General features: G+C 45.4%; 1 protein-coding gene across 1 annotated transcript in view; it reads right to left on the reverse strand.

The window, feature by feature from the left end:
• Positions 1 to 20,410: 20,410 nt before the first annotated feature.
• SCML2 (Scm polycomb group protein like 2) overlaps positions 20,411 to 22,690 on the reverse strand; it is a 110,686-nt gene continuing 108,406 nt past the window's right edge. Inside the window, exon 15 of the mRNA XM_012784700.3 lies at positions 20,411 to 22,111. Within this exon, the coding sequence (XP_012640154.2) occupies positions 21,983 to 22,111 (129 nt within the window). The 3' untranslated portion in view covers positions 20,411 to 21,982. The remainder of the gene's footprint in view (positions 22,112 to 22,690) is intronic.

A 22,690-nucleotide genomic window follows, 5' to 3' on the forward strand; every position in this document is an offset into this window, starting at 1 on the left:
ATTATTAAAGTTTTTATTAATATTTTTCTGAAGCTTGCCTCCCTCCCTTCTTCCCTCTTTCTTTCCTTTTTCTTTTCTTTTTTTTTACCCCCTAACCTCTTAGAAATGTTGCTTCCGCTTAACCTCACGAGGGGCAATAACTCCCCGGGAGCCATGGTGGTCTCTCAGGCCTTGCCTTCCTGACCGCTTGTCCTTGTCCCCGCTGAGCTGCCCTGGCACCTCTCGGCGCACGCTCCTTTCCCTCTGCTGGATGCCCCCTTTCCTCCTGCGACAATGGTGCTGCTACTGCACCTCCTCCTCCTCCTCTGTCTCTCTGCACCGTACGCCCCGTCCCAGCCCCACGGTTCTTCTCATTCCACGTGCTCTCCCGCGATGGCCTTCGCACAGTCATTTCCAGCATCTTCGCTGTGTTTATTGTTTATCCCTCTCCGCCTCCAACCCTAAGCCAGACTCTCTCTCCGTCTCCACTCCCCCCATCTCCACAAGCTGCCATTTCATACTCACCATTCCTAGAACGAAACTCAGCATCGCCCTTCCTCACCCCTGCCCCCGGACACAATGTCCCCTCTCTGCTGCCACCCTCTTCCTGGTTCTCCAAGGGAGAAACGTGGAGCTGTGCTTCATGACCCCTCCCTCGCTGTCACCTCCCCCAGTCCTGGTCCTCCTTATGCCACCTCCTCAATCTTCCACCAACCCATCATTCCTTTCCTCTGCATTTACTGTTCTTGACCCAGCCCTTGCGTAGACTCTTAAAATGGTCTCAGAACTGGGTCGGGTTGGGGAGGGGGTGGGGCGCCATGCCTCCATGTGTAGCTGCCCTGCATCTCTCCTCTGTACCCCACCAGAGTAGTTTTGGTGATCGGCAAGCCTCACCATGACATCCTGCTGCGCACAAGGCTGCAGGGCTGGCCACCTACCATGCCCTCACTCTGGCCCAGCTCTGAGCCTAGAACTCCCTACTTTTGTCCCATGTGTAAGCTCCAGGAATACAGAAAGGTTAGCAGTTCTCAGTGCACGCTTCTATGGTTCCACCTTTGCGTCCCCTCCTCCTGACACTCCCTCCTCACCTTCTCACTCTGACAAATCCTTCGACATTTAGCTTACAATAATGCCTCCTCCAGAAAGCTTTCCATGACTGCTCCAGCATCAGCAAAAAGCCTCTCCTGGTCCCCATAGCAATAGGTGCACACATGCTATCCATCAGCTCCTCCATCTCATTCAATTGGAAGTACGTCTATGCCTACCCCACTATACCATAAACTCCTCTAGGGCCAAGGTCAAGGCCATGATCATTGTATCTCACATGCCTAATACAGTGCTTGGCATTTAGGGGGCCCTCAACAAATGCGTGTGAACTGAACTGAACTCACGGGGAAAGTCCAAGTACGCCCCTCTTAGCCAAACCAGTACAGCATATGGAAACCCAAACATACAAAACAGAAATATCTGGAATCTTTAATTCACTTTGCAAAAAAAGATGCACTGCTTGATTCTTTTAAATCACATGGTTCACTATGTTTTCAAAATAAGACGGATTCCTCAAAAGTGGTTTCTACGCATAAAAATATACAGAGAACATAAAGCAAACCATAGTCAAAATCTCATGACTGAATGAATCCTAGCACTCTGAGAAGCAGAAGCAGGAGGATCGCTTGAGCTCAGGAGTTCGAGACCACCCTGAGCAAGAGTGAGACCCCATCTCTACTAAAAATAGAAAAATGAGCCAGGCATCATGGCTCATGCCTGTAGTCCCAGCTACTCAGGAGGCTGAGGCATGAGGATCACTTGAGTCCAGGAGTCTGAGATTACCATGAGCTGTGATGATGCCACTGCACCCTACCCGGGAAGACAGAGTGGGACCCTGTGTGAAAAAAAAACAAAAAAATTTTGTGACTGGTATACAAAGAAAATGTTTGAGCATTCACTTCCCCAGAGTGTATGGATTTATTTATCAATTACACGCATGGACTACTGAGCAAATACATACATAATAAAATGTGTGCAAAAATCAAAATTTTGAAAGAATGAAACAAATATAAATAGGTTTGATATTTTCTTTCTACACCCCAATTCATCATCTTATGTATCCCACTGGGTTATAATGCAATGAGAATATTCTAAATCTTTCAACTGGCTCAACAAACCTTCAAATCCTCCTATAGATTCATGCATGCCTCTGTCTGGAAATATGTAAAATACCCCAGCACAAGATGTTTCTACATCAGAACTAGCATCACCTAAGAGTGGGGATGGCTGGAATCTCTGAATAGAAGTTAGAAGTGAGGCCTTAGAGCCATGGAGTCTGAATTCAATTCCCACCTCTGTTCCTTTCTAGCTGTGTGACTTTGAGCAAGTCACTTAACCTCTCTGTATCCATTGGCTCATTTGTGAAACAGAAGTAATAAAATATCTTTGAGTATATGAGTTGGTGCATTTGAGGAACCAAGGACAAAGTGCTCAATAAATGAGCACACGATAAGTGCTCAATAAGTTTGTTTTTATTATAAGTAAAATAAGTGCTCGATAGGTTTGTTTATTTACATAGAGTAATAAAAAGCGAGGCCAACAAAGGTTACCAAAATCCCTGATTGTAAAAGGCCTTTAATTCCATTCAGCAGATTTTTAGATTCCACTTTGTTCCACAAAGGTGGGTTTGCAGCCAGACACTTTCGTGCCTTCTTCCAGCCTACTGACTCATAGTTGAACCAACATAAATGTCATTTTGTTTTCCTTTCCTTTGGCCTGAGAGAGAGGTTGATCACTTGGCCATCAGCAAGAAAATGAGCTAGTTGTAACACGAGGAAAAGAAACACAGGCTGGGAGAAAGAAGCCCAAAGGCAAGATTGGCCATGGAATCAAAGTGGTGCATATTCTTAAACCTCATTCTGCTTGGGATCCTCATCTGCAAACCCTCAGCTCGACAGCACACACGCCCAGCGCCTGCGAGTGGGTGCACACTGGCCACGACTCCCACCTTGCTCGCAGTGAATAGGTCCCAGGCGCGAATGGGGATTTCAGAATTCCCTCCAATTCCAGGGACGGGCCCCTGTCCAGAGGGCCGCTGCCCAATTGCAAGGTTCACTGAAGGCCACGTTTGGGTGGCGGCTCTGTAGTGACTTCTGGGAAGTCCACAACATGGTGAGCAGGGGGATTGGGGCTTTCTAAGAAGAAAACTATAGAGCTAAACCCCCTTTTATCAAGCCCTTCTTGGAAGGATCTGATATCTTAAAGCAGACAAACTCTTATTCGAATCAGAAACCCGAAATTTGCTTTACAAGAGATAACATCAGTTTCTTTTTTGAAGGAGGGAGGTTTCCTGAGTGCACTTTAAACACGATCCAGCAAGTGGGCGACTTCTCAGGGACACGTCTGCTATAGAAATTGGAGGCCACTGCATTTGGAATAACTACAGAAAAGCATTTGTGAGGTGGGTGTAGAAAAGGAATCCCTTGCTCGTGCTATTTAAGAGCTACCGACCTCTCCACCACGGGAAGAGGATCCTTTGCAGCAAAGAAATTCAAAAAAATCAGAACAGCCACGGCTTCTCCGCCCACCTGCTGGGGAGAAAGCGCCCGCCACCTACTTCATCTGCGCTGGGGCGACAGCGCCCTCTTCTGGCAAACTTCAGCAACAGCCACAGGGAACTTCCCGACAGAGCAGTGCTGGCACAGGCACCTGGCTGGCGACCTCGGTCCTCTGAAGGAAGCCAGTTCTGTCAGCATCTTATGACATCGGTGGGAAAGGCCCCGACCGAAAATCCTGGAGGGTCCAAGTTTTCAGGAAGGAGCCTCCTCACCCTGCATTCATGGGAAACGGTGTCGCAGCAAAGCCTGGGATAGAGGCTCCCCGGCCTATGACTTCGTCACAGGCTAAAGTGAAAGCGGGGGACACCACACACTGCAGTACGTGGAGCTGAGGTGATGGCCTCAACGTCTCTGGGGACAAGATGAACAGAGCAGGGAGGGAAAGGTTGTTGGGGATCTTGGAATGAGGCTGAGGAAAGGAGTGGGACGCCTGCTCCCCAGGGAAGCTGGAAGGGACAAGTGGTGGGGACACAGGCCAAGACTGGCAGGCCCTGCCCTGGAGCCGAGGGGGGTGGGGGCAGGCAAGGGCCGGCTACTCATGCCCGGCACTGGTCACTCTGCCACACGCCTGGTTCTCCACCAGGCTGCACCCGGGGTCACCAGGAGAGCTGTAGGGGCTCCTGTCGCCCAGCCTGGGCCCAGAGAGTCCCATCTGGCTGATCGGGCGCCGCGTTGGGGCTGAAAACCTCTAGGGTATCGCCACAGACAGCCAGGCCGAGATCCACCGCCCTGCCCCACGCGGTGCCCCCACGGGACCGGGACACTGTGCGTGCGTCACGCCGACCCGGCAGGTTCATGCAGTCAATTCGGTTCATGCAGTCAATTCACGTGCAGCTGAAGCGCGGGCCGAGCTTGCGGTACCAGCAAGAAGAGGATGAAGTGACTTGAATGCAGCCTCGCAACACAATAGCCGCGGGACAGGAAAGGGACACTGCACGCTCCCTGGCGGGATTGACCCTCACCACGTGCGGCGACCGGGCATTCCCATTCTGCTCCAGTCTGCCTGCCGCAAACCCAGGCGACTTCACCAGGCACCGAGGGTCGCCACCCGCGGCAGGGAGCCCTGGTGGCTTGGGGTGGGCCTGAGCCCCTGTGTTGCCCTCCCTGCGGCTTTGCTGGCTGTCCTGTGTGCGCAGTGGGGTCTTTGGCTCCAAGGGCGTGTTTGACAAACGTGTTTTCTTCCTAAAGACAGGGAAAGGCCCAGAAGAGCCGTGGAGCAGCGCGAGGCTGCCTCCTAGTGGCTGTGAGAGCTGCATGCCACGGGCTCATTGACAGGTGTGTGTGCATGTGTGTGCATGTGTGTGCGTTTATGTGTGTGTGCGTGTGTGCCTGTGTGTACATGTATGTTTGTGTGTCTGTGTATGTGTCCCTGTGTGCGTGCATGTGTGTGCATGTGTGCATGTGTGTACATGTGTGGGTATGTGAGAGAGAGAGAGAGGGAGATGGATGGGGCTGAGATGGGCACTCAGAAGGGGACAGAAATGAACCCCGGACAGAGTGACAGGCTGACACCTCTCCATTTTTGTATTACTTACAAAAGGGGAGCCCTGGATGAAGTAAAATTTGCCCCAAAACTCCAGTCTGTCTGCCAAGGCTGAGTCTGAGGCCCCTAGGAGAGAGGGGTGTCCAGAGATCGGGGCACCTGGGGTGTGCCCTGGGGGTAGCAGGAGGTGGCAGCAGCATCCAGCTGGAGGAGACCTCCTAGCAAGGGGCAACCTTGGCTGTCACCTCCTCTGACACTGTCAGGCCACCTGATCACCACCAGGTGACGACTCCAGGACCCACATCTCACTGGCCTCCTTCCTGGTGGTGAAGCAAATCACGCATCACTTTCTGACTGCTCGTGTGTCCTCCTCTGGCGCCAGCGTTTGAGTGGGAGGACAGTCCACATCATCCTGCCCTTTCACGTCCCCAGGAGGGTGAGCCACAGCACACTCTGCCCTCCCGCCTGGCCCAGAACTTTTGGTTCCTGAGGCCTCAACAGGGAGTCTGCAGCCACGAACCCAGATCACACTCCATCAAGGTTCCTGGTTGTCTTTCTGGATTCGTAATCTTGACATGTCAATTCTGAGAAAGCAAATGGGCAAGGCAGTCATTAAAAAGCTCCAGTCAAAAGGTCAACTAAGACTGCTGCAAAAAAAAACAAAAAAAAAAACTAATTTCTCAGACCTCAGGCAAGCTTTAAAGTAATTTCTTCTATAATTTTAAAGAAAAGGCTAGCTGTGCTTAACTATTTGCTCATTGTAATTAACCCAACAACATGGGCTACACTCAGAGGGACACCTACTCCCCTGAGAACAGCCCAAAAAGGCAGGATGAAATCGCTGGACTTGACCCCAAGGAAAATTGATGGATGGGATGTGCACCCAGGTGCTGGTCAGTTCCCACTTGTGAGAGCTCGCGTCCCCTCCCCCAACGGCTGCCAGAATGATCTGTCTAGAATGCAGAGCTGAGCATGTGACCACCCCAGCTATAATCCTTTCATTGCTTCCCACAGCTCTTGCAATCCCAGCCAAAGCTGACCCAGGGTCCTTCCTGTTCCAGGGCCTTGCTCAGCTCTCCAAGTTTATAATACTCCCCAGTACCCATCCTGTGTTCCAATCATGCACAACGCCTGGGGTTTCCCAAATACTTCTAGGTTGTATAGCCTGGCAATGACCTGGAATGCAGGGAAATGTGTTGAACTCTAAGTGTAGCTCCAAGTGCTCCCGTGGTCAGCTGGGCAGGGAATAATGTTAAGGCGAAGAACTTGAACCTGAACCAAAGTGAACTAAGAGAATGCTCACAGGCAGAGTCAAGATTCTTCTTAGAAATTTGGAGTTTGCTCTACCCCACAGGTAAATAAATGTCCATTCAAGATCCCAAGTTTCTAAGCCAAAGAGTTAAGATCTTATACTGGCAGCACATAGGTCAAATTAGTGCTGTTGGCACATTTTGCTTGGCCTATTTTCATATATTTAAGCCTATGGTTTAAAATTGGAGGTTTTCACATTAAAATCTGCATTTCTACTTTCTTTTTTAAAATGGCAAGATCTGCAACATAAGGCACAAAATCTTGCATGGCAAAAGCTGGAAATGATTACTACCCTCTTTAGGGGCAACAGGTGGGCTCCAGCCAGACACAGCCCCCTCCAGTCACCTGCAAACACTTATGCTCTGTACCCAAAGAGCTTCAGTCAGGCCACCAACCTGGCCCAGCCTGAAAGTATGTCTGCAATCGTTTTAGCCTGAAAAATGTTTAAAGCCTGTTGTAGAAACAATGCTATGTGTATCACCAAATCTTTTCATTTTCTTCTTTCTCTTCTTGGGAAAACCACTCTTTGAAGCTCTTTTGTACTTAAAGAGGGTCATGCGATTAGTTCTACCAATGGGCTCTGAGTAGGAGTGCCACATATCACCTCTGGGATAAGGCAACAAGAAGACCCTGAGCTACCTTCCACCACCTCTCTTCCCTTGATGTGATGATCTTGCCACTCAAAAGCAGCAGCAACTATAGGGGACTAGACTTTGCCTGAGAGAACAAGCAAAGCCACTGAGATTTAAGGGTTTGTTCATTACTGTAGCATAGCATAGCTTATCCTGACCAATATGAGCATATTGACCAAAACCATATCTTAGGCAGTTTGCTTATTATCACATAATAATAAGGCTGAAAAATCCTTTGCACTATAGTCATGAGTATATCCATTTTGCAAGTAATGCAAACATTTGGCAATGCCTGCAGTGGAACTCAGTGGTGATGGTCATGATTCCTTGTCCTGGCCAGTACCTCTGGACAGTCTCCTGGTTGGAGGGATGCTCATATATCACTGACTGCCCCAGGTATCTGAGGAAAGGGTATATTAAGGCAATCCTTTCTGACCACAGTAATTTCTTATGTACCTGCACTTTTTTTTGAACAGAAGAAGTGTTGCTATTGATTCCCCAAAGCATCCATGCTAGCCTTCTGAAATATGTTGATACATAAATTAATAAAGCAAGATGCAACATTAAAAACCAGTAATCCTCACTCAATGAATATTTCTAAATGGTGATATTCATATGCTGATTACACATTATAGCCAAACTTCCCACATAGAAATGAGATATGTACTCAGCAAATGGCAGGAAAATATTTTTAAAGGAATAAAAGGAGGAAAAAAAGAAAAAGAAGAAATAAATTGATGTATACATACATAACTGCCCTCCCCCCAAAGCATAATCAGTAACTCCTTATTCTTCCTTGGAATTGACCTCATTCAGTCATACACAAACATTGAAAGACAAGTGAAAACAAGACCCAGGCGCTCCACAACAGAGAAGATCTCAAAATAACTCCCAGAGCAGGTTGCACATATCAAATATTTCATGCACCAAGAAGAAATTTTACATATTTTCATTTTTCAGAAAATACATTCACTCCTTCAAAATCTCACTGGGACTTCAGGCAAAGATTTCCACAATTCAAATTTGACAGATTAGGACTTTAAACAGAATCAGCCATCAAGAATTTCCTATGCATTCATAGGCAACAGACAACTTTCCACCAGATTCTGTGGTTATTATCAGAGGAGGAAAGTAATTGGGAGTAATGGCTTGCCAGTGAGGTTTGTCATAATTGTGTAATAATCAAACACAATTTTTGCCTTTGAAAACAAAGTAGAAGCAGCAGAAAGTCACTGATTTAGTTATGTATTGCTGCATAACAACAAACATTTGTTATCTCACAGTTTCTATGGGTCAGGAGCCCAACCCCAACTTAGCTGGGTGGTTCTGGCCCAGGATCTGTCATGAAGTTGCAAGTCAAGCTGGCACAGATGTCATCTGAAGACTCAAAGGGTGATGAGGTGGGAACCCATTTCCAAGCTCACCTGCAAAGCTGTAGGTCGACCTTGGACCTCACATGGGCAACTCTTCAAGGACAACAAGAGATTAGGCCAAGAGGGATGGACAGAATCAGCAGTGTCCTGGAGAAGGCAACAGAACCTGACAACTGACAGTGTGTGTGTGTGGCAGGAGACGGGGGGAGGGCGAGAGAGGGGGAGGGAGAGAGATCAGATACCTACTTTATTGAAATTTCCAAGGGGACTCCAATAAATATCACCCCTCTTTCCTCTGCACCCAGATTCTGAAAAAATGAGACATAAAAGAGTAAAGAGGGTGGCTAAAATATCATCTTTCTCCTACCAGAGGTAAGCTGGAGGACACAGCTGAATGGGACGGTGCAAGGAGCCTGCAGGAGGATTCCAGCATTAGCCAGACTCCCCGACCCGGAAATCCCGCCCTGCCAGCAAGTCTCGCAGAATAAGGCAGAGCTGGACAAAACATTGCCAGCTCTTCTTCCCCAATTCACTGATGGGAAAAAATTCCTCCACTTCTCCAGGGGTGGAGTGAGCCCAATGCAGAAGGAGGCCTATAATTCAGCAGCCTTCACAGTCACAGAAAACCCAGGCCACTGTGTGAACGCAGGCCACACGGACGTAGGGAATCCTCCAGGCCCCATTTCCCAGACAGGGAGACAGAGACTAAGACTCCACAGCCAGTGACTCCAACACCTTGCTCAAATTTATTTGGGAAGGAATTTAAAGTCTTCTTTGCTGTCAAGGCCACCCAGCTGCTTTCCTGGGGCTCCGGTGCAGTCAGGGGCGAGCTGTGGACAGGACATAGAAAAGGAAGTGAGGCCAGGGGAGGGGGGATGCAGGAAGACAGGGACAGTCTGAGACCCTTTGCGACAAGACACTTCCCCCTCTTGATATCCCTGAACTGTCACCTGGGGGGCAGGGGCGATCCTCCTCGTGCCAAGGAGAAAACAGACTCGGATTGCTTAAGCGATGTGACCAAAGCCACACAGACCTAAGATGGCAGAGCAGTGGGGCCAACCCCGGGGTACCTTGGGTGGGTCTTTCCCATTCAACCCTCTTTGTAACACACCCACAAAGACTCTCCTGCGCTTGGACGAGGAGACGCTCCAAAGGAGAGGCGAGGGAAACTCTATGGAGGGGCCGTTTGTCATCAGGGTAAAGCCAGCAGGAGCCGGCCCTGAGGACAGGTGGCCCCAGCACATCACCTCCACACACCCATCAGCAGGGCCCTCCACAGTGGGGTACTGGAGGATCCCCCGGGGTGCAGAGAAACACGGGAGGATGTCTACTGCCACTAGAATTTCTGGCTTTGTGTTGACTTAGCAACATGTGCACACACTGGGGCAGGAGCCCACTTATTGCCCTTCCCCAAGGGGGACCCCAGTCCTGGACTCTCATCCCCGTGACTTCCAGGGCTGCGCCCCCACTCTCTGCTGCCCTGTCACTGTGCGCCCTCTGAGGACGCCTTGAGAAGCCTCTGGACCATCCCTTCCACTCCACAACTTCTCCCACCGCAAAAAGAGGCCACCTGGACTGGACTGGATGATGGGCCGTGCGCCCTGCCGGGCCAATGGCTGTCTCTGACGGTCTCCGCCTCTGTTGGTCTCTCGTCCCCACAGCTGCGCCAGGAGCACCTCAAGCCCCCAACACTTTGCTGAGCCTGAGGACGTCCCACGTGGATTCCGCCAAGCCAGGCCTCCTGCCTCTGAGTCTCCCTCTAGGCCTGCTGTCCTCGGACACTTTCATCCCACCCACCACCCTTCCCTCCTGTCTGCGTGAACACGGGGCTCCTGGCGCCTGGAGCCGAGCCCTCCATCTGCCTGCCGGGGACCCCAGGAGCACCAGCGCGCGGCCAGCCCTCCCCAAAGGAAAGCAAAGCCCTTGGGGCTGCATTTTTTTCTTCTTTGGCTGCCCAAATTCTCAAATCTCTTTTCCTCCCTGAATGCCCCACCAAGTCCCACCTTTTCCTCTTCCAGCACCTTCCACCTCCTCCATCCTCTGGTGACAGTTTTCCCATTGCTAGCCGATGGCTTTCTCAGTTCCAACTTCCCTGGCCACTCTCAGTTTTCTTCTTCCTCGTTCTCTCCATGTATTTTAATGAGAGTCACCACTCTTGCCTGGCTGTGGAATCACTCTGGAATTCATTTATTTGTTTAATGAAGACTTACTAGGGCTGGGCGCAGTGGCTCACACCTATAATCCTAGCACTCTGGGAGGCCGAGGTGGGCGGATTGTTTGAGCTCAGGAGTTTGAGACCAGCCTGAGCAAGAGTGAGACCCCGTCTCTACTACTAAAAAAAAAAAAAAAATAGATGTGGATGTGCATCATAGTTAGAAAGAAACAGAGGGCTGTGGCTAGTACATGTGTGGGAACCGATCTCAGGAAGACAGAAACACATGCACAGAGCCAGATCATGCTTGTGTGGATCTCAGAAAGAAGAAAGAGATGGGGCAGTTCCAGGTTATGTGCTGCTGTGGATGATAGTAATACAAAAGATGTGAACAGAGCAAGATCCCTTGTCAGTATGGATCAAAGTAAGAAAGAAAGAGATGAATAGGTTTAGAGCAGACCACATGCATGTATTAATCACTGTTAGACAGAAAGCTATGGGCAAGGCAAGATCATAGGTAGGTGTGGATTATATTAAGTGAGTAGGTTATGGGCAATTACTAATATATGGGTGGGTATGAATCACAGTAATATAGAAAGAGATGGGTAGTGATGGTATCACATGTGGGTATGGATCTCAGGAAGAAAAACAGAGATGGGCAGGGCTAGATGAAATCATGTGTGTGGATCACTAATACAGAAAGAGATGAGCATAACTAGATCACATATGACAGTGGCTCACAGTAAGGAAGAGAAGAAAGGGGCAGGTCTGGATCACATGTGGCTGTGGATTAAAGAAGGATAGAAAGTGATGAGCTGAGCCAGATCATGTGAGAGTATAAAGGACAGTTAGAGAGGTCCAGATAATGTGTGGACATGGATCACAGGAACATGGAAAAAGATGGGCAGGTGGGAGGGCAGGGGTCAGTTCACATGTGGTATGGATCATAGGAAGGCAGAAAGTAATGTGCAGGAGCAGGTCATGTGTATCCATGGATCACAGCTAGACAGAAAAGTGATGGGTGGGGTTAGACCAGATCATGTGTCACATTAAGAAAGATCACATTAAGACCAGATCACATTAAGAAAGATACAGGGCTGGGTCCAGATCGAATGTGAAAGTGACTTAACGTAAGACAGAAAGTGAAGGGCAGAGCCAAGTCATGTGTGGATATGGATCCCAGGAACATAGAAAGTGATGTGTAGAGCTAGATCATGTGTGTATTGGACCTCAGAAAGACAAAAATAGATAGCCAGAGCCAGACAATGTGTGGGTATGGTCTCAGGAAGACAGACAGAGAAGGGAGAGTGAGAAAATGTATGGGTATTTATCTCAAGAGAAAAGATAGATATGGGCAGAGTCAGATCTTGTGTGTGTGTGGATTCCATAAAGACAGAAAGCAAAGGGCATAGCCAGATGATTTGGGGTGTAGACCTCAGGAACACAGAAAGATGTGGGCAGAGAGAGATCATGCGGTGGGGGCATGGATGAGAAAAAGGGAGAAAGTCAAGGGCAGAGACATGTCATATGTGGGCACGTTAAAAAGGAAGACAGAAAGAGATGCTAGAATCAGACAGTGAGTGGGTATGGATATCATGAAGGCAGAATGGGATCAGAGGAGCCAGATCAAGCACAGGTATGGATCTCAGGAAGAGAAAAATCAATGTGCAGAACTATACCATGTTTGGTTATGAAACACAGGAAGACAGAATGCGGTGAGTAGAGCCAGATCATGTGTGGGAAGGGTAACCGAAGGACAGAGATAGAGCTGGATCATGAGTGGGTATGGATCTCAGCAAAGCAGAAAGAGATGGATATACACAGATCATGTGTGGGCAAGATCACAGAAGACAGATGTGCAGAGCAAGATCATGTTCAAGTACTGGGTACAGAAATACAAAGTGATAGGCAGAGCCAGATAATTTGTGGGCATGAATCTCATGACCGAAAAAAAAAAAAAAGTGATGTGTAGATCCAGATCCTTTGTCAAGATGGATCTCTGGAAGACAGAAATACGTGAGCAGAGCGAAATCTTGTGTGAGTGTGAATCACAGAAAGACAGAAAGAGATAGGTAGAGCCGGTTCATGTGTGGGCACAGATCACAGGAAGACAGACAGAGATAGAGCCAGATCATGTGTGGGTGCTGATCACAGGAAGTTAGAATCAGATGGTTAGAGCCCATTGACTGTAGCCCTTACTGTGTTTTCTGTAACTCAGAGTGTTCTTTGTAGCAGAGGAGGTACTCAATTTTGTGAAAGTTCTATGGATTCCTGAAAGGAGTGCATTCTCTTTTTTTTTTTTTTTTTTTTTTTTTTTGAGACAGAGTCTCGCTTTCTTGCCTAGGCTAGTGTGAGTGCCGTGGCGTCAGCCTAGCTCACAGCAACCTCAAACTCCTGGGCTCAAGCAATCCTCCTGCCTCAGCCTCCCGAGTTGCTGGGACTACAGGCACGAGCCACCATGCCCGGCTAATTTTTTTATATATATATATTAGTTGGCCAATTGATTTCTTTCTATTTTTATAGTAAAGACAGGGTCTCGCTCAGGCTGGTTTTGAACTCCTGACCTTGAGCAATCCGCCCGCCTCGGCCTCCCAGAGTGCTAGGATTACAAGCGTGAGCCACCGCGCCCGGCCTGCATTCTCTTTTTGAACTTGATGTCTATTAACAATGCCTTTTCAGTTACTTGAATATCTGTCATTTAATTTGACTTACATCTGCCAAAGGCTGAAAGATAAAATCTTTCATTTCTGTTGCGTTTCTGCTAAATTATCCATACAGTCTATCAGGTTTTGCTTTCTACTTTCTGAGTCTATGTAATTGATCATACACAAGATCATGATCTGTCATTGAACCTGTCATATGTAGCTAGTCCTGATGTGTTGACTGCTTTTTGCCTGTAATTCTTCCCCGCCTGGATCACTATTGTCACCGTGGCCTACTTTTTGTTCTCTTGCTGATCGATATTTTGTCCAGCCCTTTATTTTGAATGTTTCAGGCAAATGACAAGGTAGGAAAAAGCGCATAATTGTTTTAAAATCAATCCTTGAATCTTTTTAATGTGGGTGTTTAATCTGTTTATATATACTGTCATTAAATTAAGTTGGTCTTCTGACATAAGTTATGCTTTTTTCCTTATATTTTTGTTTCTGCCGCCTGCTAAATGGCTATGTTTTATTTCCATTTATTTTTCACAGTGATTCGGACATGACGTGGCCTGTGTTCTTGTAATTAAACAATTATTGTAAAAGCAATACACTGCAGAGACATCAGGAAGTAAAGATAAGCAAATGGAGTGAAACATACCCAGAATCCCACCCATCCCGAGACTCCCACTATAAACAGATTGGTGTATATCTTCCAAAATGTCTTCTAGACATGTAAACACATCTGTATATAAACACACAATAGAATCCCCTAGAGAAGTAACGCTACCAATCCCCGTCTGGGGCCTGCTTTGATGGACATGTCATGTGAATAGCTCTGCATGTGAACAAATAACTTTCCCCTATATAATTCTGAATGCCTGCAATGTATTCCATTGAATGGGGGTAACATAATTTAAACAGTTGCCCTATTGTGGATGCGTTTATTAACTCTTTGCTATTACTAACGAGATTGTGATGAATAGGCTTGTTAAAACCTTTCTCTTTGAGCAGATGGTGACTTCTGCAGGATAAATTTGAAGTAGTGACATTATTAAGTCAACAGGCATGAGCATTTTTCAGGCTTTTTGTATGTAATGCCAGACTACCTTCTGGACATGTTACACCAAATTGATGTCCCATTAGTATGTGTATTTGTATTAGTATTAGTATGTGTATACTAGTTCTGACCTTTGCTAAAGTTTTAAGAGGTGAAGAATCACATATATCCTGTTTTACTTCGTATTTCTTCAATTATGGGTTAAGTTCTACATTTTTCATGGGTGGGGTCAGCCTCCGGGATGACCCCAACGCTCCCGCCTCCTGGCGCTCACACTCCTGTGCGATGCGCCCTCCCAGAGTGTCAGGGCAGAGCTGCACGACCGATAGAAACCGCGGAAGCAATCGTCTGTCACTTCCGACACTAGGCCACAAAAGATATTTTTTGTTTTGTGTCATTCACGTGTTCTTTGTAGCTTAACATGTGCTCAGTTTTGTGAAAGGTGCATGGATGCCTCTGCCTCTCTCTTGGGTCACTTCTGACGCTTCTGCCTCGGCCTTAGGTGGCTTGTCCTGGAGGGAACCAGCTGCCCTGCCATGGGCAGCCCTGTGAGGAGAACTGGGGCCCACTGCCAAAAGCAAGAGTGGGACTGGGGGTTCCAGTCCACGTGCATGCAATGCAAGTGGGGCAACCAACAATCCCGGGACTGAGGATTAGCTGGGACACAAGACTTTCAGTGCTAACACCAATGAAGTTGCAGGCAAACCAGGATGAGTTGGTCACCTACACTTGAGTGAGCCATCTTGGAAGCAGGCCCCCCAGTCCTGGTCATGCCGCCAGATACCAACACTGCTAGTGGCGTCCTGGGTGTGACCTCCTGTAACATCCTGAGCCAGAACCATCACCCCCACCCCCTGTGCCAAGTGGCTCCCAGATTGTTTTTGTTTTTCTGCAACATTGTTTTGAAGACACGTTCCCAGATCTTTGACCATCAGAAACTGTGTGAGATCATAAATGTGTATTTTTTTGTAATTTTGTTCCACACAAATAACAAATACATTATATTTTTAAAACATCTTATAAGGATTAAATAGATGACAAAGGTGAAAATGTCAGCATTTGGGCAGAGATGGATAATTCAGTACATGTGCTATAGGAACGACTGTTTCGCCATGGGGGAAAAGATAAAGGCGATCAATAAAATGGTCACCATTGTATCGGTGACGTCTTACAAAGAAACCCACACGCCTACTAGAAGAGAGACAGGTGCATGTGGACAGAAGCTCACCCTTGCTCAGGGGCCTTGACCTTCAACACACACTCCCCCCACCCCTGCCCCCGTCACCCTTCAGGTCTTGGCAGAAGTGACACATCCTCAGGCAAGCAGTGCACATTCTTCTCCACCAGGTGAAGGTCACCTTTGCCACAGCTTGCACACTTATAAATTCCCTCGCTGTTTGTGTTCTTTAATGCTGTCTTCCCAGACAGACCGTAACCTTCCTGAGGTCCAGCGTTGTGCCTATTTAGTTTACGCTCTATGCCGAGCTGCCTATCAGTATTTAGCACCTTTGGGGCGTTTTCTCCTATTCACGTCCTGCTTCTTTCACACCAGGCTTTAAAAAATACAATTCACCAACAAGTGCTTCCGTCAGGCTCTTCTTGCCTTGGCTTCCACCTGCAGTGCTGCCCCCGTCGGGTCACAGGCTGGACCCCTACGCTCCACCTCCAAGAATTGGACCAGTCTCCTCTGCCTCCTTGGCGAGGGCTTGCTGGGTGTTTGGGAATCGACATAACCTGGAGGGAAAAGGCAAGAGGTGAAGCATGGCCAACCCACTAACGCCTGTACTTCATGGACTCTGAACTTTAACAAGAGGAAACCTTGGGGTAAAGTGGGGTGATGGCTCAGAATTTCCAATTTCAAAACCTGGCTAGCTTATCACGTGACAGTGATGCCAACTGCTGACAACGCGTCAAGGGCTGCTCTAAGAGTGTGAACTACCAGCGCGAAAGCAGGGTTTTGTGATACATGGAAAAGCCACCTGGTAGTGACATGGTTCACGGTGATGTAGATTTGGGTGGGCTCTCCTGGCAGGGAGAGACTTGTGAACACAGGGAACAGGGCATATTGGCAAATATGAGTCATGAGGGCTTTTTGGAAAGGGAAATTAATCCCTTTGTCTGAAAAGCAAATGTAACTAGAGAGATAATAACCGGGATAAACAAACCGAGAGACTGCTAGCAACTTTGCAGCGATCAAGCCTGGCAGTAAGACTTCCAGGGATTCACCAGAAGGTGGGAGAGGTGGAGGCACATTTAAGAGGGCAGAGTGTGGAGGGTGGGGGTGAAGGGCTGAAGGCCTTCCCTTTCTGATCATCGCTTCTTCCAGAAAGCACCCTCAGATCCCACCATAAGCTGAGGAGTTTCAGAAACATCTCTATTTTCATGCAACAGAATGGCACGCCTGCCATGCTGTGATTTATCTTAGATTTGTCTCTTCAATTCTTCCTGATGTTTTCTACGTGCTTCCCAATAATATTTGTGGACAAAGGAGAGTTAACGCTTTGCACCCTATTGTTTTAAACCTATTACTTCAACTTTGTTTCCTTTTTAACCACATCAGGAAGAACAGGTGTTTCTTAGTTGTGGGTGGCCTGTTTTTGACTAATACTAAGAAATGTCAAGCAAGGAGTCTAAATATTTATCATTAATTTACTGAAATTCTCGGTAGATTGAATTTTGCTTTTCTCTAGACATTTCTGAAAACAGAGCAATGTGTCTGCATATTCTGAATACTTTTCTTACGCTTTTTATTATAGAAATTTTCAAACATACATCATAGTAGAGATTTGTATAATGGATTCCCATGTATGGCCTCAACAACTATCAACATCAAACCACTCCTGTTTCATCTACACCTCCTTCCCTGGTGGATTCTTTCAAAGCAATCCGAGATATCATCTCATTTAATTTGTAAGATTTTATAATGTATTTCTAAGCAATAAGGGCACCACCCTTTCAAAATATAATCATAATACCATTAGCACCATTGTTCAAAATGAATAATAATGCTTTAGTGTCATCTAACATCACTTTTTCCTGGATTGTCTCATACATGCCTTTTCACTGTTGGCTTCTTTTCATAGGACCTAAACAAGGTCTGGGCATTGCATGTGGTTGACATGTATTCTATAACCATTCTAACTTCCTCTTTTTTTCCCTTGCTGGATTGCATTTGTTAAATGTCTTGCTCAAATGTGATGGCTTCATCCTAGTATCAGCTAATGCCTAAAGGGAAAACATACGTTTACGATAAGGCTTTTTGCTTATGACAATGGATATAATGTCACATTTCAAAGTCTCCTTTGTAGTTGTGAGTTTGGGCAGATCTGATTAGATTGCTTTTGTTTTAATTTGTGCTGTGATTGTTGCAAAGCTCAGATGAGCTCTGCCAGTTTTTAGCTGTTCCCTTGGGCTTACATTATTCACCTTCAATTCAGTTAATGCAGTTTCTTTACATTAACCTTTTACAACCACCTGTTCAGCTTTTGAGAGTGGACATTTTGAGAGTGGACATTTATGCCAGCCATTTTTTGCACATTTTAACATCTTTGAAATTGGTTTACATATTATAATCAATGGTCAGTGATCGTTTAATAGACAGCATTTCCTTTCCTATTTGGTCCATTAAACAATGGCTCATCTTACAATCAAAGGAGTCTTAGATTTAGTCTATACTAGTTTATTTAAACGAAGTAATAGTAATATAAAGGCCCCTCTCTGTGGAACTTCTCTGAACAGTGGGCAACCTCTACAGGACGGACATGCTGAGGGAGGTGAATGAGTCAGGGTTCAACGAGGAACACACAAACCATTCTAAGTCTTCAGAATGGAGGTGGTTTAATACATTACCAGCTTATACAGCTGCGGGAAGGCTGGGGTCCAAGGTGAGGAAGTCTCTAGAAATCCAGGAGGGCAAGGACTGCAGGGAAGCTTCCCCATGGTCTCAACTGCACAACTGAAGGGAGTGAATACCAAGACCACAGCCAAAGGCTGCTGGCAAACCCATCTGCCATGGACACTCAAAGGCCTGGCCTGTGCAGCCACCAGAGGGAAATTGATTCTCCTTACCTTCCTCCTTCCAAAATCACGACAGGGCGTGAATCTAAGAAGCCAACTCTACTGGCAAAGGAGGGTGGAAGTATCGCTTCCAGGGTTTATGCCTCTAATGGGGAGGAACCGAGAAGAGCTGGGATGGTGGCAGGTACCGACAATGTGCAGCACTTTTGCACACTCTACACTAGTGAAGACATATGTTAACTGCAGAGAAGCTTCCCCTCTCTCCTCTTACATGAATACAAAAGGAAGGTGGAATATACATGTCCTGCTCCCACTGAATTGACTTCTACCCCAGTAGAGTGTGCACACCCCACCCTGCCCCTGACATCTGTGGACTTGAGCATCCAAGGCCAGCCAAAGCAAGTGGAGAGGTGAGGCCAAAGGTGGAGTGGGGCTTGCAGAGGCCATAACCCTGCCCTGGCCGCCCCCTTGCCCGAGGGATTATTTCCACAAAGAAAGGTGTTTAAGTGCTTTGGTTCTTTGGCTGAAGAATGAGACACACAACTACTGAAGCATTGTGACACACCACTTATTGTCACTTGGGGGTGACTCACATGCTCTATCATAAGCGTCTTGAGGTTCTCCTTTTCGTGAATCTTGGTTCAACTCAATTATGTTCTAGGCAGCTCAAGGGGTCCTGGGAGTCAGGTCCCTTATTTCTTGAGGATCTCCCCTCAGTGCTGAGAGTGCCCCTAAGCCAGAGACCGCGACGCTGTAACACTAGAGCTGCCTCTAGGTCGGCAGTGAGAGTGGCCAAGCTCAGCCCGAGTATGTGCTTACTGTGGGGAGTTGCTCTCAAGGTCCAATTTCATCAACCTGACGGACAAAACGGGGCAAACACCAGCGAGGGAGAGGAAGGAAAACTGTCTTCCACGCACTGCAATGGTGCGCCCATCTGTACGTCCTCTCTAGCCTAGAGCCCTCCCTCTCCGCCTGGATCAGCATCAGAGGACTCTGTACACAAGGCCCAGCACCAGGCTGCAGAAAGAGCCCCCAGAAATTTAAACCTATTTCATTTACTCAGCCAACCGTGAGTACAATCCTTTCTGTAGCATGAAAAAGCAGTGCTTTTTTCTCATTACATTGTTACTAGGCACAATATTTACGTTTTAATTTCAAATATTACAGAAGGGCATGGCATTTTTATGCCCATAGGACGCCTAGGTTTAACAGTGTGGGAAATCTCACTCTAGAACATGCACTCTAAGACATTCCAACAGTGAGAAATCACACAGACGAAAGACCAACACAATGTTAGGTATGCCTGGAAGGTCTTAGAGCTCAAGGTACAGAATTCTGCTGGCTTTGGAGGGTCAAAGGATGGACTGAGAGGAAAAGCATGAGGAAAGATCATTTGAGAAGCCTGGAAAATGCACGTGAAGGGTAATATGGCATGATAGTCTCTGAACTAAAAATTTACAAACCAGATAGGGAAAAAAAGGGGCACCTAATTACCCAAGTCTCAGACCACTCAAGTTGGCACTCCCGGTCCTGTCCGTTGATCATCATCCCTGGAGCCTCAGTCAGGGCCCCACTGTCTCCAGTGAACAGCAGGACACACCGCTGAGCAGCAACAGCACTAAGAGTTTCTGGGGCCCTCGGCATGGAGCAGAGGCTCCTGGAGTGGGGGTGGAGGGCAGATAATTAAGGCTACTCAGCTGTAACCCTGATTCTCCGAGGATATCCCGCGACGTGTGCTGGGCCATCTGAAGGCAAAAGGCCAACAGCAGGTGCACCCGGGAGGCGGCCTCTGGTGCCCACCAGAGTTGCCAGCCAGGTGTGTGAACTCAAGACAGGATGAGATATCTGAGGGGCACTGGTATTTTCTAGCATGCTCACGTTATCCATAGTATTATGAGCAGAGATAAAGCTTGTTGATATAACTTCTTACAGGTCCCCTGGGTCTCATTTAAGGCCCCGATAAGAAATCAGCTCTTTGCTCCTAGGTTATCTGTTTACCAGTAGAATCAGGGCAGATTTAAAAATTCAAGTATTTGGAAATATAAAGCCACAAACTAGTTACTAGAGTGACTCTTTTTCAATTCTAACAAATTCATACATTAATGTAATGCAGCGAAAGTAAGTAAAATCAAACCTGAGGCTTTGACATTCATTGCTGCAGTTAACTTTATTGTATTTTAAAATATGAAAATTACAAAATGTAGTAGTTATATAAACACCTGAGGACTGTTCAACTGGGTACAGCATCTTCATATAAACAATTTGAAAGAAGACCGAGTTTTTAAGTACAAATCTTGTCTTATAACATATAAGGAATAACATAGATGAAGCCATTTTTTAAATAGTTGCATTCAAGCCTAAAGAATATTTGGTTTTCTAAAAAGAAAATGTACATTCTTGCCCCTGGTGAACATTTTATTGGCATTTACAACAAATGGCTAATACTTTTATAACTAATTCTCATAGATTATAAACATTACACCAAAGTTACACAAAGTAATAACAATAAACATATAGCACCATTTCCTCTTAAAGGTTCTAACTTATAAAGCCTCAAACAATTAAGTCAGAACTAACGTATCTTTCAAAGTGTAGCAGAAAAAATGGCTCAGAACTAAGCAAATTAATTAGAAACATTGCATAGGACAGAGAACTTCCCTGTATGAAAACCAATCTATGGATTGTTTCTTATCCCCTGAAGAGTAAGCTGAGAGGTACTGGTGATACAAACAATGCACATATTTTTTTTTAACAAAATAAAAACATCTAACTATATACATAGTTCATCATTACCTCCGTGGCAGTGCAAAGTGCCATATTCAAAAAGAAAAGATTTACTTGTGTGTATACCTACAGGTATAGAATATATAAATATGGTAAAGTATCATATGAAGAATAAGCACATACAATAAAATATATCTTTTAAAAATTTGGACACAGGTATCTTCATATAGAGATGTGAGAACTGAATGCCTAGTTATACATCCAAGCTTAGCGAAAATATGTAAAGTTTTAAAATAATAGGCATTTCATTGAAAAAATTTTAAAGACTCCATCCAAACCACCCTTGTAGTATAAATATCTCCTGCATAAAATTATCATTCTATCTAACTTATAGGTTTAAAAAATTTATTAAAAACTGATAAGAACACTTTATGAAAGCTTATAAGCTTTTTTCCTTTAAATATGAACAAATACAACATATAGAGAAATAATAAAAGAAGGGAAAATAATTTATATGGCTATTCCCTTTTCTGGAAACTGGTAGAACACGAACAGATTATTGAAGAGTATCAGATAAAATATTTGATGAAGAGATGATATCTATAGGTTCACCTTTAAGTTCTCTGTTGAGGAAAAATTCTCATGGATTTAATTATATATGTTGTCAATCCATGATATTTTCCCCTTTGGGATTTAGCTGTTTTGGTTCTAGATATAAAGATTAACCAAAATCAAAGGATTTTCTGTGTTTACTCCAGACGTATGTAAAGTGTACAATGAAATAATGAACAGAAAAAGAACAAACTTCCAATTTGAATGTGCTAATACTAACATGTTAAATGGTTTTTTAAAAAGTGGACTCAATTGTTAACTCAGTTCTATAATTCTGATAAAATATTTTTATAGGAACTTTCTATAAAACAAAAACTTCTAAGAGAAGAAAAATACTTTTAAAAGTATCAGTACACCTGAGAATTATGTCCAATCCAAACTTACACCTTTTTTTAATTATATTTTCCTTCTTTAAGTTTTTCAATGTAGTAACATAACTTTAATGCTGGCCCCAGCTTCAGCCCCATATACTTCATCATCATATCACTCTTGAGTAGTAGCAGAGCCTTCCCATCAATTTCCTACAGAGAAATGGAAATTATAATTAATAACGTTTTCATATTTGTCAAGTTATTTATATTTATAAGGACATGTAAAAAAGAGCAGCCGTACATTCCAGATAGTCTCTGAATATGCATTTATGTCCTGAAAACTATTAAAAATACAATTTGTAGAATAAAGCATTTGATAATTTGTAAAATTTACTTCAAATTTTAAGAAAAAGTAAATTTAACCTTGTATTTTCAAAAAATGTCATAAGCATCAAACTATCTGATTTTAAATACGAGGTATTGAATAAAATACTACACATATCTATGACAAAGGGTCAAAAACTATAAATGGTAGAAATGAATTTCAGACGGTCATTAACTTTCTGAGAAGGGTTGGGAATATGTCAATATCAATGCAAACTGTAAATGTACTATATAGTGCTGTCTTTATGTTAAAAGTTAATCAGTTAGTTATCTGAAGCTGGTTAGATGCTAAAAGTACTGATTTTCTTAGAATATTGAAAAGGATACCTCAGATATTAGATCACTAATTTGATTTATTACAAAACACTGAAAATACTACTTAACAGTCACAAGGCATCCTCCTAA

The sequence above is a fragment of the Microcebus murinus genome, chromosome X, assembly GCF_040939455.1.
Source record: "Microcebus murinus isolate Inina chromosome X, M.murinus_Inina_mat1.0, whole genome shotgun sequence".
NCBI lineage: Eukaryota > Metazoa > Chordata > Mammalia > Primates > Cheirogaleidae > Microcebus > Microcebus murinus.